General features: G+C 51.7%; 1 protein-coding gene across 1 annotated transcript in view; it reads right to left on the reverse strand.

Annotated features, from left to right (window-relative positions):
• Window positions 1-8,160: 8,160 nt before the first annotated feature.
• Window positions 8,161-14,165, reverse strand: part of LOC148142298 (putative G protein-coupled receptor 139) — a 96,062-nt gene continuing 90,057 nt past the window's right edge. Inside the window, exon 2 of the mRNA XM_087976616.1 lies at window positions 8,161-9,071. Coding sequence (XP_087832742.1) covers window positions 8,161-9,071 — 911 coding nt within the window. The remainder of the gene's footprint in view (window positions 9,072-14,165) is intronic.

A 14,165-nucleotide genomic window follows, 5' to 3' on the forward strand; every position in this document is an offset into this window, starting at 1 on the left:
TCTCTGCCCCCCGACCCCCTCTTTCTGTCCCGCATCTCTCTGTACTCCCCTTTCTCTCTGTTCCCCTCTCTCTGCCCCTCTCCCCTGGTCGCCTCCTCTCTCTGTCCCCCTCTCGCTCTGCCCCCCCTCTCTGTCCCCTACTCTGTCCAATCTCTGTCCCCCCCTCTCTCTCTCCACCTCTAACTGTCCCCCCACTCTCTGACCCCTTCTATCTCGCCGCGCTCTCTGCCCCCCTCTCTCTGTCCCCTCACTCTCTATCCACCCTCTCTCTGTTCCCCTCTCTCTGTTCCCCTCTCTCTGTCCCCCTCTCTCTGTCACTTCCCTCTCTGTCTGTCCCCCACTCTTTGTCCCCACTCTCTCTTCCTCCCCCGCTGTCCAACCCTCTCTCTGTCCCCCTTCTCTCTCTCTGGCCCCCTCTCTCTGTCCCCATTGTCCTGCCCGCTCTCTCTGGCCCCCTCTCTCTATCCCCACTCTCTCTGCCCCCCCAGATGTCCAACCCTCTCTCTCTGTCCCCCCTCTCTCTGTCCCCCCTCTCTCTGACCTCCCTCTCTCTCTCCCCCCTCTCTCTGTCCCCCTCTCTCTGTCCTCCTTCTCTCTGTCCTCCTTCTCTCTGTCCCACCTCTCTCTGTCCCCTCTCTATCCTCCCTCTCTCTGTCCCTCTCTCTCAGTCCCCCCTCTCTCTATGTCCCCTCTCTATTAACCCCCTCTCTTTACCCCCTGTCTGTATCCTTCCTGTCTGTTCACCCCTTCTCTGCCCCCTCTCTCTGTACCCCCTCTGTCACCCATCTCTCTATGTACCCCCTCTCCCTCTATCCCCTTCTCTCCGTCCCCCCCTCTGTCTCCCCTCTCTGTCTCCCAACTCTCTGTGTCCCTATCCCTCTGTCACCCCTCTCTCTGTCCCCCTCTCTCTGTCCCAATCCTCTCTATCCCCACTCTCTCTCTCTCCCCCTCTCTGCACCCCCCTCTCTGTCCCGCCCCTCCCTCTGTCCACTCTCTCTTTGTCCCCCCCTCACTGTCCCCCCCTCACTGTCCCCCTCTCTCTGTCCCCCTCTCTCTGTCCTCCCTCTCTCTGTCCTCCCTCTCTCTGGCCCCCTCTCTCTGGCTCCCCTCTGTACCTTCCACTCTGTCCACCCTCTCTGTCCCCACCTCTGCTCCACCCCACTCTCAACACACCACGTCCTCCTCTCTCTGTCCCCTTTCTCTGTCCCCCTTTCTCTACCCCCTCTATCTCTGTCCCCTCTTTCTGTCCCCTGTCTCTGTCCCCCTCTCTCTGATCCCCTTCTCTCTTTCCCCCCTCTCTCTCTGCCCCCCCTCTCTCTCTGTCCCCCTCTCTCTGTCCCCCTCTCTCTGCCTACCCCGCTGTCCAAACCTCTTTCTGTCCCCTTCTCTGTCTGTCCCCCTCTCTCTGTCCCCACTGTCCTGCCCCCTCTCTCTCTGGCCCACTCTCTCTGTCCCCACTCTCTCTGCCCCCCTCCATCTGTCCCCACCGGTCTCTCCCCCTCCTCTCTGTCCACCCCATCTCTGTCCCCCCTGTCGCCACTCTCTGTGCCCGATCACTCTGTCCCCTTCTCACTGCACCCCCCCGACCCCCTCTTTCTGTCTCACGTCTCTCTACTCTCTCTCTCACTGTCACCCTCTCTCAGTCCCCCCTCTGTCCCCAACTCTGTCCACTCTCCCTGTCCCCTCTCTCTCTTTATCCACCTCTCTCTGTGGCCCCCGACCCTCTCTGTCCCTATCTCTCTCGACCTTCTCTCTCAGTCCCCCTCTCTCTGTCACCCTCACATTGTACCCCCTCGCTCTCTGTCCCACTCTTTCTGTCCCCTCTGTTTGTCCCCTGCTCTCTGTCCCCTCTTTCTTTCTCTGTCCCCTCTCTCTCTGTCCCCTCTCTCTCTCCCCCCTCTCTCTCTCTCTGTGCCCCTCTCTCTCTGACCCCTCTCTCACTCTCTCTGTCCCCCAGTCCGCCCTCTCTCTGTCCCCATCTCCGTCCCCCTCTCTCTGTCCCTCCCTCTTCTCTGTCCCCCTCTCTCTGTGCCCCCCCTCTCTGAACCCCCTTTCTCTGTCCCCCCCTCTGTCCCCACACTCCGTACCACCACTCTCTCTCCGTAACTCTCTGCCCCCCCACTCTCTGACACCTTCTATCTCCCCCTTCTCTCTGTCCCTAATCTCTCTGTCCCCACTCTCTTGATCCCTCCTCTCTGTACACCCCTATCGGTCCCTCCCACTGTTCCCCCCTCTGTCCCCCCACTCTCTGTCCCCCCACTCTTTGATGCCTTCTATCTCCCCGAGCTCTCTGTACACCTCTCTCTGTCCCCGCTCTCTGTCCCCTCTCACTTTTCAAATCCTCAGCTGGCCAGGAAGATCCCTTTGGGAGGAAAGAGGCTGAGCAGGAAAATCTTTCACAGGGAGATAGCACAGCAAGATCCCAGCTTTTCCCCTCTCAGTGAGACAGACAATTTCTCAGCAACATCCAAACACAAACACGTCGGGTGATGAGTTGAGTTTTCATGTTGAAAAGTTTTTGAAATGGCGGGTTAGGTGATTAAAACCACTCACTTGCCTGCAACGGTGGCATTAGGGCAATTGACGCACAGCAAGATCCCACAAGTGACAGTGCTGCAGAAGCTCGATAATCTGATGGTTTTTATTTCCAGTTTAATTATTTCCTGTCACCCCAGAATCCAATATTGCAGCTATTCCCCAATCTCACACTGCCCCGACCCCCCCCCCCCCTCTCTCTTGCTCTCACCATTCTCCATTTCTTTCTCTCACTCTCTTTCTCTCCGTGCCCAATTCGGTCATCCTGCCCTCTCTATGACCCACTTTCCTCTGAGAGGGTGACAATTCTTTCCAGAGGGTCAGATATTTTGGGTTAGAGTTCCCTCCCGAGGGAGTCCCCTCTCCCAGATCCTGGGGGTCTCACCTGTTTGTGTCACCGATGCCCCAGTGACTTTAACCCCAGGCTTCGAACCCGTGATCTGACAGGCCCCAGTTAACCAGAGGCCCCGACAAACCAGGCTCCCACCCCCCCCACCCCCAGAGGAGATGAAACCTCGGGGGGGAAGAAACAGACCCCCCCACTCACCTGGGCCCCACGGGCTGCAGCCTGGCCAACAGGCCTCAGGCCTGTGCTCCCTGCCCTCTGGAGGTTGTTCTGGTCCAAGGCTTTCCTGGCCCCCCAGGCATTTTGGATCTTCACTTTCCTGCTTTCCCAACAAAAGTTCCTCGGGATAAAAGAAAGAAGAGATGAGTTGGTTGTGGGGGTGGGGGAGCGAGAGCAGTGTGATGCAAAATTACACAGCAAGATCCCAGGTTAAACACAATCCCACCAACTCCCTTCTCCCATCCCCAATGCATTTCATAACCTCACAGCAACATCAAAATACAAACAAATCATAAGAAAGCAATTAACCAGAGGCTGGAAACATTACTAAACACACACACACACACTGTCACACAGTCACAGCCAGACAGGGAGAGCTGCTCACTCCCCACACAGAGAGAGAACAGGGTTGGAGAATGAATCTGACCAATTCCTTGCACACATTTATTCTGGGTGAGGGGTTAGTGAAGCCCACCCCTGCCCTCTCTGACACGTCCCATCGTCTGTCAGTCTGCTCCCTGGGGAGGGCTCTGTCTGATTGAGATGTTAATTCCCAGGACAGGAGCCTGGTGGGATCTGGCTGCCCACGGAGATGTTAATTCAGGGGCAACAAAGTGTCATCTTTCCCAGTTGCTACAACTCCCTTTTTATTGAAGCTGTGTCAGTGCAGTTTGAAAATATTAAAGATTACTCCCACACTAGCGTCTCAGAGCCTGACTGTAGGTAGGCTTCCTGAGACACACACACACAGGGCTGGGAATGGAGAGGGGGATATTTGCTGAGGTTTTCTTGGGATTTTCCTGCTGTTTGTGTGATTCCTAGAATTAATCTCTGTCTCTGTCCCTGTCTGTCTGCCTCTGTGTGTGTCTCTCTCTGTCTCTGTCCCTCTCTCTCTGTTCCTGTGTGTGTGTGTCTCTCTCTCTCTCTGTCCCTGTGTGTCCCACTCTCTGTCTCTCTCTCTCTATCTCTCTCTGTCTTCTCTCTCTGTTCCTGTGTGTGTGTCTCACTCTGTCCCTGTGTGTCCCTATCTCTCTCTCTCTCTCTATCTCTCTCTGTCTTCTCTCTCTGTCCCTGTGTCTCTCTCTTCTCTGTGTCTCTGTCTCTCTCTTTCTGTCCCTGTATGTGTGTCTCTCTCTCTCTCTCTGTCTGTCTCTCCCTGCCCTGCTCTACATCCAGCCATTTCTAACTTGATTTTGAGTCTTTTATTTCCTTTCCCTTTCTCAAAAATATTGGCAGAGTTTATGAATTTAAATCATAGATCATGTGCCTGCCCCTCAACACCCACATTTCACCCTCACAGCTCCCCTGCCTTCACCACCCCCCAAACACACAGAGACACACACACCCAGACACACACACAGACACAGACACACACTGACACACACACACACAGACAGACACACACACAGACACAGACACACACTGACACACACACAGACACAGACCCACACTGACACACACACACAGACAGACACACACACACACAGAGACAGACCCACACACACATACAGAGACAGACCGACATACACACATACATACAGGCACAGACACACCCCAACACAGGACATGGCACTGTGCACAGATTTAGTCTGGGGGGGAGAGTCAGTGAGGGTCTGAGCTCAAGTATCGTCACAGAAATGTCTCTGTGTGAGAAAGATAGTGAGACCATGCCTTGTGTGTGTGTGTGTGAGAGAGAGAGAGATAGACCATACCTCTGTGTGTGTGTGAGAGAGACTGAGACCAAGCCTCTGTGTGTGTGAGAGAGAGTGAGACCAAGCCTCTGTGTGTGTGTGAGAGAGACTGAGACCAAGCCTCTGTGTGGGTGGGTGGTGGGTGGGTGGGTGTGTGTGTTTCCATCGGCGTGCCCAGTTTCCGTGTCAGTGCTGTCCCTCCATAATGTAACTGTGTATAAATCATGTGTTTATGTCCCTGTCCCAGTAATGATCCACAAACCATACACTGTCCCTCACTCTCATTTCCTCACACTCTCACACGTGTGCACACACACCCTCACACACCACATTCAGTCCCTCACACACATGCCCTTTCACACACTGCAAACATTTTCACACGCACTATCACAATCTCTCTCTCACACTCACACACAAACATGCACACGCGCACACTCTCTGTCTCTCTGTCTCTCTGACATACACACACTTTCACTCATTCATTCTCTCTCTCTCCACTCTCTCTCACACTCGCTTCCACATACTCTCTCAGTTATACACACCCTTACACACACACTCTCATACACACTTTCTGACACACGCACCCCCACACACTCACATTCACCATCTCATATATGCTCACTTTCACACACTCACTCTCTCTCTCTCCAAAACTGTCTCTCTCACACACACTTGCAAAGTCTCTCACACAGGCCCTCTCTCTCACGTGCGCACTCACTCTCATTCACTTGTACACACACTCTCTCTCACATACGCACACACACACTCGCATGCACTCACTCTTTCACATACACACACACTTCCTCTCTCACTTTCACACTTTCTTTCTAGCACTCACACACACTCTCATGCATGAGCACATCATATCTCACACACGCTCATTCTCTTTCTCACTCACATTCGCACATTTTCTCTCTCTTGCGCACACACTATCTCATGCACGCCCTCTCGCACACACGCATTCTTACTCTCTCACACACGCATTATTTCTCTCTCACACACGAATCCTCTCTCTCTCACAGACGCATCCTCTCTCTCACGCATACATTCTCTCTCTCACACACTCATTCTCTCTCTCATGCACGCATTCTCTCTCTCGCACACTCATTCTCTCTCTCTCACGCACGCATTCGCTCTCTTGCACATTAGTTCACTCTCTCACGCACACATTCTCTCTCTCGCACGCATTCTCTCTCTCGCACACTCGTTCTCTCTCTCAGGCACGCATTCTCTCTCTCACGCACGCATTCTCTCTTGAACACTCATTCTCTCTCTCTCGCACACATTTGCTCTCTCTCTCCCACACTCATTCTCTCTCTCACGCACTCATTCTCTCTCCCATGCACGCATTCTCTCTCTCGCACACATTCTCTCTCTCGCACACTCATTCTCTCTCTCTCACGCACGCATTCGCTCTCTTGCACACTAATTCACTCTCTCACGCACACATTCTCTCTCTCGCACGCATTCTCTCTCTCGCACCCTCATTCTCTCTCTCACGCACGCATTCTCTCTTGAACACTCATTCTCTCTCTCTCACACACATTTGCTCTCTCTCTCCCACATTCATTCTCTCTCTCACACACACATTCTCTCTCTCACACACACATTCTCTCTCTCACGCACGCATTCTCTCTCTCACACACTCATTCTCTCTCTCACACACACGCATTCTCTCTCTCACACACGCATTCTCTCTCGCACGCATTCTCTCTCTCACACGCACGCATTCTCTCTCTCACGCATTCTCGCACACACATGCATTCTCTCTCTCACTCATTCTCTCTCTCTCACACACACGCATTCTCTCTCTCGCACACACGCATTCTCTCTCTCGCACACACTAATCCACTCTCTCTCACACACTCATTCTCTCTCTCTCACGAACGCATTCGCTCTCTTGCACACTAATTCTCTCTCTCACGCATGCATTCTCTCTCTCACACTCATTCTCTCTCTCACGCACGCATTCTCTCTCTCACGCACGCATTCTCTCTTGCACACTCATTCTCTCTCTCACGCACGCATTCTCTCTCTCACGCACGCATTCTCTCTTGCACACTCATTCTCTCTCTCACACACTCATTCTCTCTCTCACACACGCGCATTCTCTCTCTCACACACGGATTCTCTCTCGCACGCATTCTCTCTCACACACGCACGCATTCTCTCTCTCACGCATTCTCGCACACACACGCATTCTCTCTCTCACTCATTCTCTCTCTCTCACACACACGCATTCTCTCTCTCTGGCACACACGCATTCTCTCTCTCTCACACACTAATCCTCTCTCTCTCACACACTCATTCTCTCTCTCTCACGCACGCATTCGCTCTCTTGCACACTAATTCTCTCTCTCACGCATGCATTCTCTCTCACGCACGCATTCTCTCTCCCACGCACGCATTCTCTCTTGCACACTCATTCTCTCTCTCACGCACGCATTCGCTCTCTCTCCCACACTCATTCTCTCTCTCACACATGCATTCTCTCTCGCATACACGAATCCTCTCTCTCTCACACACTCATTCTCTCTCTCTCACGCACGCATTCGCTCTCTTGCACACTAATTCTCTCTCACACACTCATTCGCTCTCTCACGCATGCATTCTCTCTCTCGCACACACGCATTCTCTCTTGCACACTCATTCTCTCTCTCACGCACGCATTCGACGGAGTTGCGGGAGGGAGACAGAGATGGCAGGAGAGAGAGAGTGAGGGTCAGGGGGAGAGAGAAGAATGGAGGCAGGTGGAGAAACTCATGTTGGGGTGTGAGAGAGAGGGGGAGAGTGAGGCAGAAAGAATATTGGAGGCAGGTGGAGAAACCGGGGTTGGGGGGGGGGTGTCTGAGAGGGGACCAGAGAGAGTGAAAGGGAGAGGAGGTGAGAGAGAGAGAGACAGTGTGCAGAAAGAGAGAGAGAGGGAGAGAATTGAGGAGGAAGAGTGGGGGAGAGGAAATGGTGAGGCCAGGTTGGAGTGGGGGAGGACAGAGGGAGTTAAACCCAGCTCCTGAGCTCAGGGCCCGGTGCCCTCCCCTTCCCTGAGGACCAGGACTTGGGGCTGAGTCTGTCTCTCTCCAGCTCAGCTTCTCCAACACAAAGACACACAACAACATCGCTCACTCTGCTGCTCGGCACGCTTTAATCAATATTTTTATTGGTTACAAATGGAAGTGATGGATACAGTCAGTGGGATGGTGCCTTTTCTCACTGGCCCCTGAATTGTGAGAAACATTGAAATGTGTCCCTGTAACCCTCCTGTGGGATAAGGATGGACAACCCAGCGCTACCCTCAGTCTGTTACCACAGCGACAGGCTGCTCCATCGCTGAAACACGGAACTGAAATGAGAAAATCCCGGATGGATTGATTAATGCGGGAATTTGATGGATGGATGGATCTGGGTGAAGGGATATTTCAGCACATTCTTCAGCTGCTGCCTAAACTTAGTCTGGGTCACGGCATAAATCGCGGTGTTTGTGCAGCAACTGAGGAGCTGCAGCATGAAGCCCAATTCCTGCACAAACCAATCGAGATACACAGACCGATACCCAAAATCATACAACCGTCTCCATATCGAATACAGCATGAATGTTGACCATAACAGGATGAAATTGGCCGAGATCACAAACAGTAAAATGATGGATTTTTTTCGGTTTCTCATTTCAGTGTCAGACTGAGCGTCCCCATTGGTGTGAGCGCGGAGTCTCCTGCGGGCTCTGCTGGTCACTACAATGTGTCTGACGGTGAGAACATTGAGCAGCAGAATCAGGAGAAATGGGACACACGGGGTTAGAATGTTGTGGAGGAGCTCGATTGTGACCCAGACACTGGAAACTGCAACAGCGTCTGTTACATCACAAAACCAGGGGGCGTTCCACAGCCGATACCGAGCCGTGAGCATAAAATACCAGAAAATGTTCTTTAAACAGCTCGGCACAGTCACTGCTCCCAGAACCACAGCCGCCGTCTTCTCACTGCAATATTTACTTTTCAGCTTCTGGCAACAAATGGCCACAAACCGATCAAAGGTGAAAGTGACGATGAACCAGACAGAGCAGTCAGTGGCTGCATAAAGCAGGACGGCGTGGATATTACACACGGGGACGGAGTCCCTCAGGAAATAAAACTGTTCCTGATAAACAATGGGAATGTGTCTCAGGATCAGGTCGAGGATAATGACCAGGAGATCCGCCGCTGCCATGGCCCCCAGGTAACGTCTGACACATGGAGACAATCCACAATCTTTATAAAGCAGGACATAGATGGTCACTACGTTAACTGTGAGGAAGGAAAACAAACCCATTATCCATCAGCCTGGAGGCAAAGGGACCCGTTTGATCGGGGACCCAGTGAGATTTTCAAACGTGTCCCTGTATTCAGGGATTTATTAAAATAATTGGAGCTGGAATAACAAATGGGAAGATCTGAATTACTGACAAAAATGTGACATAAACCACAGGAAACCCTCCCTCCCCAAACACACAGACACACATCCATAAGGACAGATGGTTTCTAGAACATTCCCACACACTCGATCACTCGAGAGCAGACACAGGTCACTCCTTCCCAGTTCCTAATACGGAGGGTGGGAACGTTGCTGTCCTGAAGGATTCGATCCCAGTTTCCTGAAGACACACGGAATTTGTGAATTCCTGTATTTTGAACTAAATTGTGGTCGATCCTGTGTCGTGGAGAAATGTAAACGCAGGGAAAACATATTCACCCCTTTAACTGCCTGAGGGGCCTTCGGAACAGTGTCTCCTTCTCCCTGGAACGGGATCTCTTCCCTCGGGATCTTATCATTTGTTCAATTCACTGACGTCCGGCCATTCACAAACAACGTCAGGGACAGAACGTTCCGGGGAATGTCAGTTATAGAATGTTGGGACAGAACGTTTCAGGGAATGGCAGTTATAGAATGTCAGGGACAGAACGTTCCGGGGACTGGCAGTTATAGAATGTTGGGGACAGAGCGTTCCGGGGAATGTCAGTTATAGAATGTGAGGGACAGAACGTTCCGGGGAACGTCAATTATAGAATGTCGGGGACAGAACGTTCCGGGGAATGTCGGTTATAGAATGTCGGGGACAGAACGTTCCGGGGAATGTCAGTTATAGAATGTTGGGACAGAACGTTCCGGGGAATGGCAGTTATAGAATGTCAGGGACAGAACGTTCCGGGGAATGGCAGTTATAGAATGTCGGGGACAGAGCGTTCCGGGGAATGTCAGTTATAGAATGTGAGGGACAGAACGTTCCGGGGAATGTCAGTTATAGAATGTCGGGGACAGAACGTTCCGGGGAATGTCAGTTATAGAATGTCGGGAACAGAACGTTCCGGGGACTGGCAGTTATAGAATGTTGGGGACAGAATGATCCGGGGAATGTCAGTTATAGAATGTCGGGGACAGAACGTTCCGGGGAATGTCAGTTATAGAATGTTGGGGACAGAATGTTCCGGGGAATGTCAGTTATAGAATGTCGGGGACAGAAGGTTCCGGGGAATGGCAGTTATAGAATGTCAGGGACAGAACGTTCTGGGGAATGTCAGTTATAGAATGTCGGGGACGGAACGTTCCGGGGAGTGTCAGTTATAGAATGTTGGGGACAGAACGTTCCGGGGAATGTCAGTTATAGAATGTCGGGGACAGAACGTTCCGGGGAATGTCAGTTATAGAATGTTGGGGACAGAATGATCCGGGGAATGTCAGTTATAGAATGTCGGGGACAGAACGTTCTGGGGAATGTCAGTTATAGAATGTTGGGGACAGAATGTTCCGGGGAATGTCAGTTATAGAATGTCGGGGACAGAACGTTCCGGGGAATGGCAGTTATAGAATGTCAGGGACAGAACGTTCCGGGGAATGTCAGTTATAGAATGTCGGGGACAGAACGTTCCGGGGAATATCAGTTATAGAATGTTGGGGACAGAACGATCCGGGGAATGTCAGTTATAGAATGTCGGGGACAGAACGTTCCGCGGAATGTCGGTTATAGAATGTCGGGGACAGAACGTTCCGGGAACCCCTTGACCTGTCCATCACCTTTCCCCCTACCCACCCCACCAACATGATGTACTGTCCCTGGGAACACTGTAACATTAATGGGATGAGAGACTGAGGGTCCAATCACAGGAATGGGAACTAAAGGCATTGCCAGATCAGCTGACAGGGTTAGATATACCACATTCTCAATCCACCGCACAGAACCAGCCCAGACACCATACACCCAGAGGGGATATCTGTTCACCGTGGAACACTGTGCAGACCAGGCCAGTGTCCTGCTCAGTACAACCCAGCAATCTGTCCAGATTCATCCATTGCACTGGTCAATACAACGCAGCAATCTGTCCAGAGTGGAACACTGCGCAGATCAGATCAGGGCATTGGTCTATAAACCCAGACCATATATCTGTCCAGGGCAGTGAGCTGTGCAGATCACAGCAGTACATTATCTGTAAACCTCAACCAGATAGTCTGACCAGCACAGTGATCTGTGCAGTGGTCACCCGTGAATTAATCTGTAAACCAGGAGCAGTTACCCTCCCAATATGTAGGACTGTGTGCACCACCCCAGTACATTGATCTGTAATCAGGAGCAGTTACCCTCCCAGCATGTAAAGCTGTGTACATCACCCCAGTGCATTGCTCAGTAACACTGTGATAAATCACTGCCCAGCGTGGGGAAACTTGCAGCCCATGCTGGAAGTGAGGGGATGGGTAGCTCCCATCCATTTCCAGCTCGATCTCTCCATCGTGCCCTGACAAGGGGGTGCTATGGGTGTGAACATCACTGCCAGAGAGAGATGGCGGGCGAATCACTTTAAATATCACCACATGGGAGGGGTTTGGGGTATAGACAGAGAGGGGGAGACTGAGAGAAAGTGTCATGGAAGGATGTGTTTCCAGGTTTCAGAATGCTGAAATTAGACACTTCGATAACATCCTGTAACATGAGCCTGTCTTCCCAGGAAAGATGGGAAAAAGGGATATTGGTGTGAGGTCAGATGAGCATTTGTTCTGCATCTTTGTAACTGGAATTAGTTTCAACCGAATCTATGACTCATTGGGCAGATTCTAACAATAATTGATCTTTGTTTGATTTTCCTTGAGTGTGACAGAGGGATTGTCCACATGAGGCTGAGCTAGTTTCCTGATGCTATCGTATCGTACTCACCTCATTAACTGCCCACCCCACCCCATGGTGTACCTCTCATTCAATACCAGCCCGATTCTCCCACCCATTATGGCCGCAGTAACTCACCATCGCCCGGATGCCCCTGGATATTCTCTGATCCCTGGCATTGGTGCCATCTTTAAAAGGCCAATGGGCACATATTGACCTTTCTCCGTTTGGAGTTGCCCTGCACAGTTTACTCCGAGCATGGCAGGTATTGGGCTATTACACCACGGTTTGTCGACATGGACACGGAGTTCCTGGCGGAGGGCCTAGTACAGAGGGGGCCATTCTCTTCCTAGAGTGGGGGGCACACCACCAGACCCACCGAGCATGGTCTGAGCTCCCCACCCAGCTCAGTGCACTATCTGCGGTCTGAGGAAATGTCCAGCAATGCAGGACAAGCATCAATAACCTTCTCTGCTCTATCAGGAAAAGGGTGACCGTATTCTCTCTGCTCCCTCACACTCACTTTATACCTGTTATGCCACCAACCCTCCAACTAGGTTCCTGCTCCACCACTCTCACTGCTGCATGCAGCACCTTCTCTCTCTCTCTCTGTCTCCATCCAATTTTCCCCCCTGCATAGATAAAACACTGTGGACTGACTCCCTCCGGACACCCCACCATACCTCCCCCAACCCCCACCTACACCAGCACTAACAGCAGGGCCTCCCACCCCCTCCCTCCCTTCCTCCATTCCAAGAGAAACAGCCGTGAATATCACAGGAAGGGCCAAGCTGAGTGGTGGAGTGCCCGATATCCATTCCCTCACCCCCCCCTCCCCCCGCCATGTGGGGAGGACCGTGGTAGGAGCCGGAGAGGACCGGGATGCCTCGTGTGGAGATGCTGAAACATCCACGTCCCACCGACCGAGTAAGGAGCTATGTTCAGTGAAGGGCAATTCTCACTTTAAACCCACTGGCAGCTCCGTTTCCCCCCGGCACAACTTAGAAACTGTGGCCCTGATGCCATCTCCCTTTTGTGTTGAGCTGGTACAAATGGAATCCCCACGGTCTCGGTGGGCAGGAGGGTGGGCTCACAACACATCGTCACCACCACCTCCCAGGAAGGGAGCACGGAGGCTCCCTCCTACACCTCCTCCTGTAAACAGCTCAGATACTGAAACTAATCTGTGATGGTAACTGCTCTCCCCACCTGTCCTGACATCTTCAACAATCTGTGCTCATATACACCCAGGACTCTCTGTTCCTGCAGCCCCTTTATAATGGCACAGCCTGTTTTAAACTGTCTTTCGTTATCTTTCCTACCAAAGTGTATCACCTCACACTGCTCTGCACTGATCCCCATCTGCCTTACACCTGAACACTACACCAACGTGTCACTGTCCTGTTAGAGTTCCACACTCTCCTCCATAGACTTCAGAGTTCTTCCAGGTTCGGTGCCATCTACAAACACTGAGATTGTTATAGCGTCACAGTCCCCACGAAACAACTGAAATCCTGCCCCATACTCACGAGTGTGAGCAAGTGAAATACTGCTATAGTCCCACGGGCAGAGTCGAATAATGACATGCTGTCAATGGAGCTACAAAAGTCCTGACCCATACGAGACAGGGTAGATGAAATATTCACAATCCACAGAACAAGGGAAATCCAGATCGGTCCCACTTATCGATATTCATCAGGGTATAATGGGATGAAGTTGAAAGTGTGTCCTGTACCTTTCAGCGAGCGTGAATGCTGTTCTGAACTGAGAGCTTACAAGCACCTGAGATATGACAGGATGGCAGACCCAGGCACAGTATATTGCGATAGAGCTGGAGTCGGGTAATAAGCAGTTAAGAGAAAGGGGGTCTCAGAGTTGTGAACAGTTGATGTAAAATGTTCAATTTCAGAGTGAAAAAATAAATTGATGCTTTTCTTTAAACAGTGGAATTTGGCAGATCTGTCACTCATATTTTAACAGCTTACAAGGCAAATTGAGCATTTCTTTATGTGTAGTTTAAGTTACCCGATGAGCTTCCCGCCGTGTCCTCACCATTCCCGTGTGTGTATCTGTGTGTCTCTGTGTGGGACAGGTCTGGCTGTCTCTGTGGTGTTTAAAGTGTTACAATGCCACCCTCTGCTGGCCTCCACACGCTACTGCACAGGTATTGGCAGAGGGTGAAAACCAACAGAGATACATTCAGAGAGGGGGAGGGAGGGGGCAGCTGCTCACAGCACCATCCAAACTG

Source organism: Chiloscyllium plagiosum, unplaced genomic scaffold (genome assembly GCF_037043375.1).
Source record: "Chiloscyllium plagiosum isolate Xiang-an unplaced genomic scaffold, Cpla_swu_hap1 HiC_scaffold_29, whole genome shotgun sequence".
NCBI lineage: Eukaryota > Metazoa > Chordata > Chondrichthyes > Orectolobiformes > Hemiscylliidae > Chiloscyllium > Chiloscyllium plagiosum.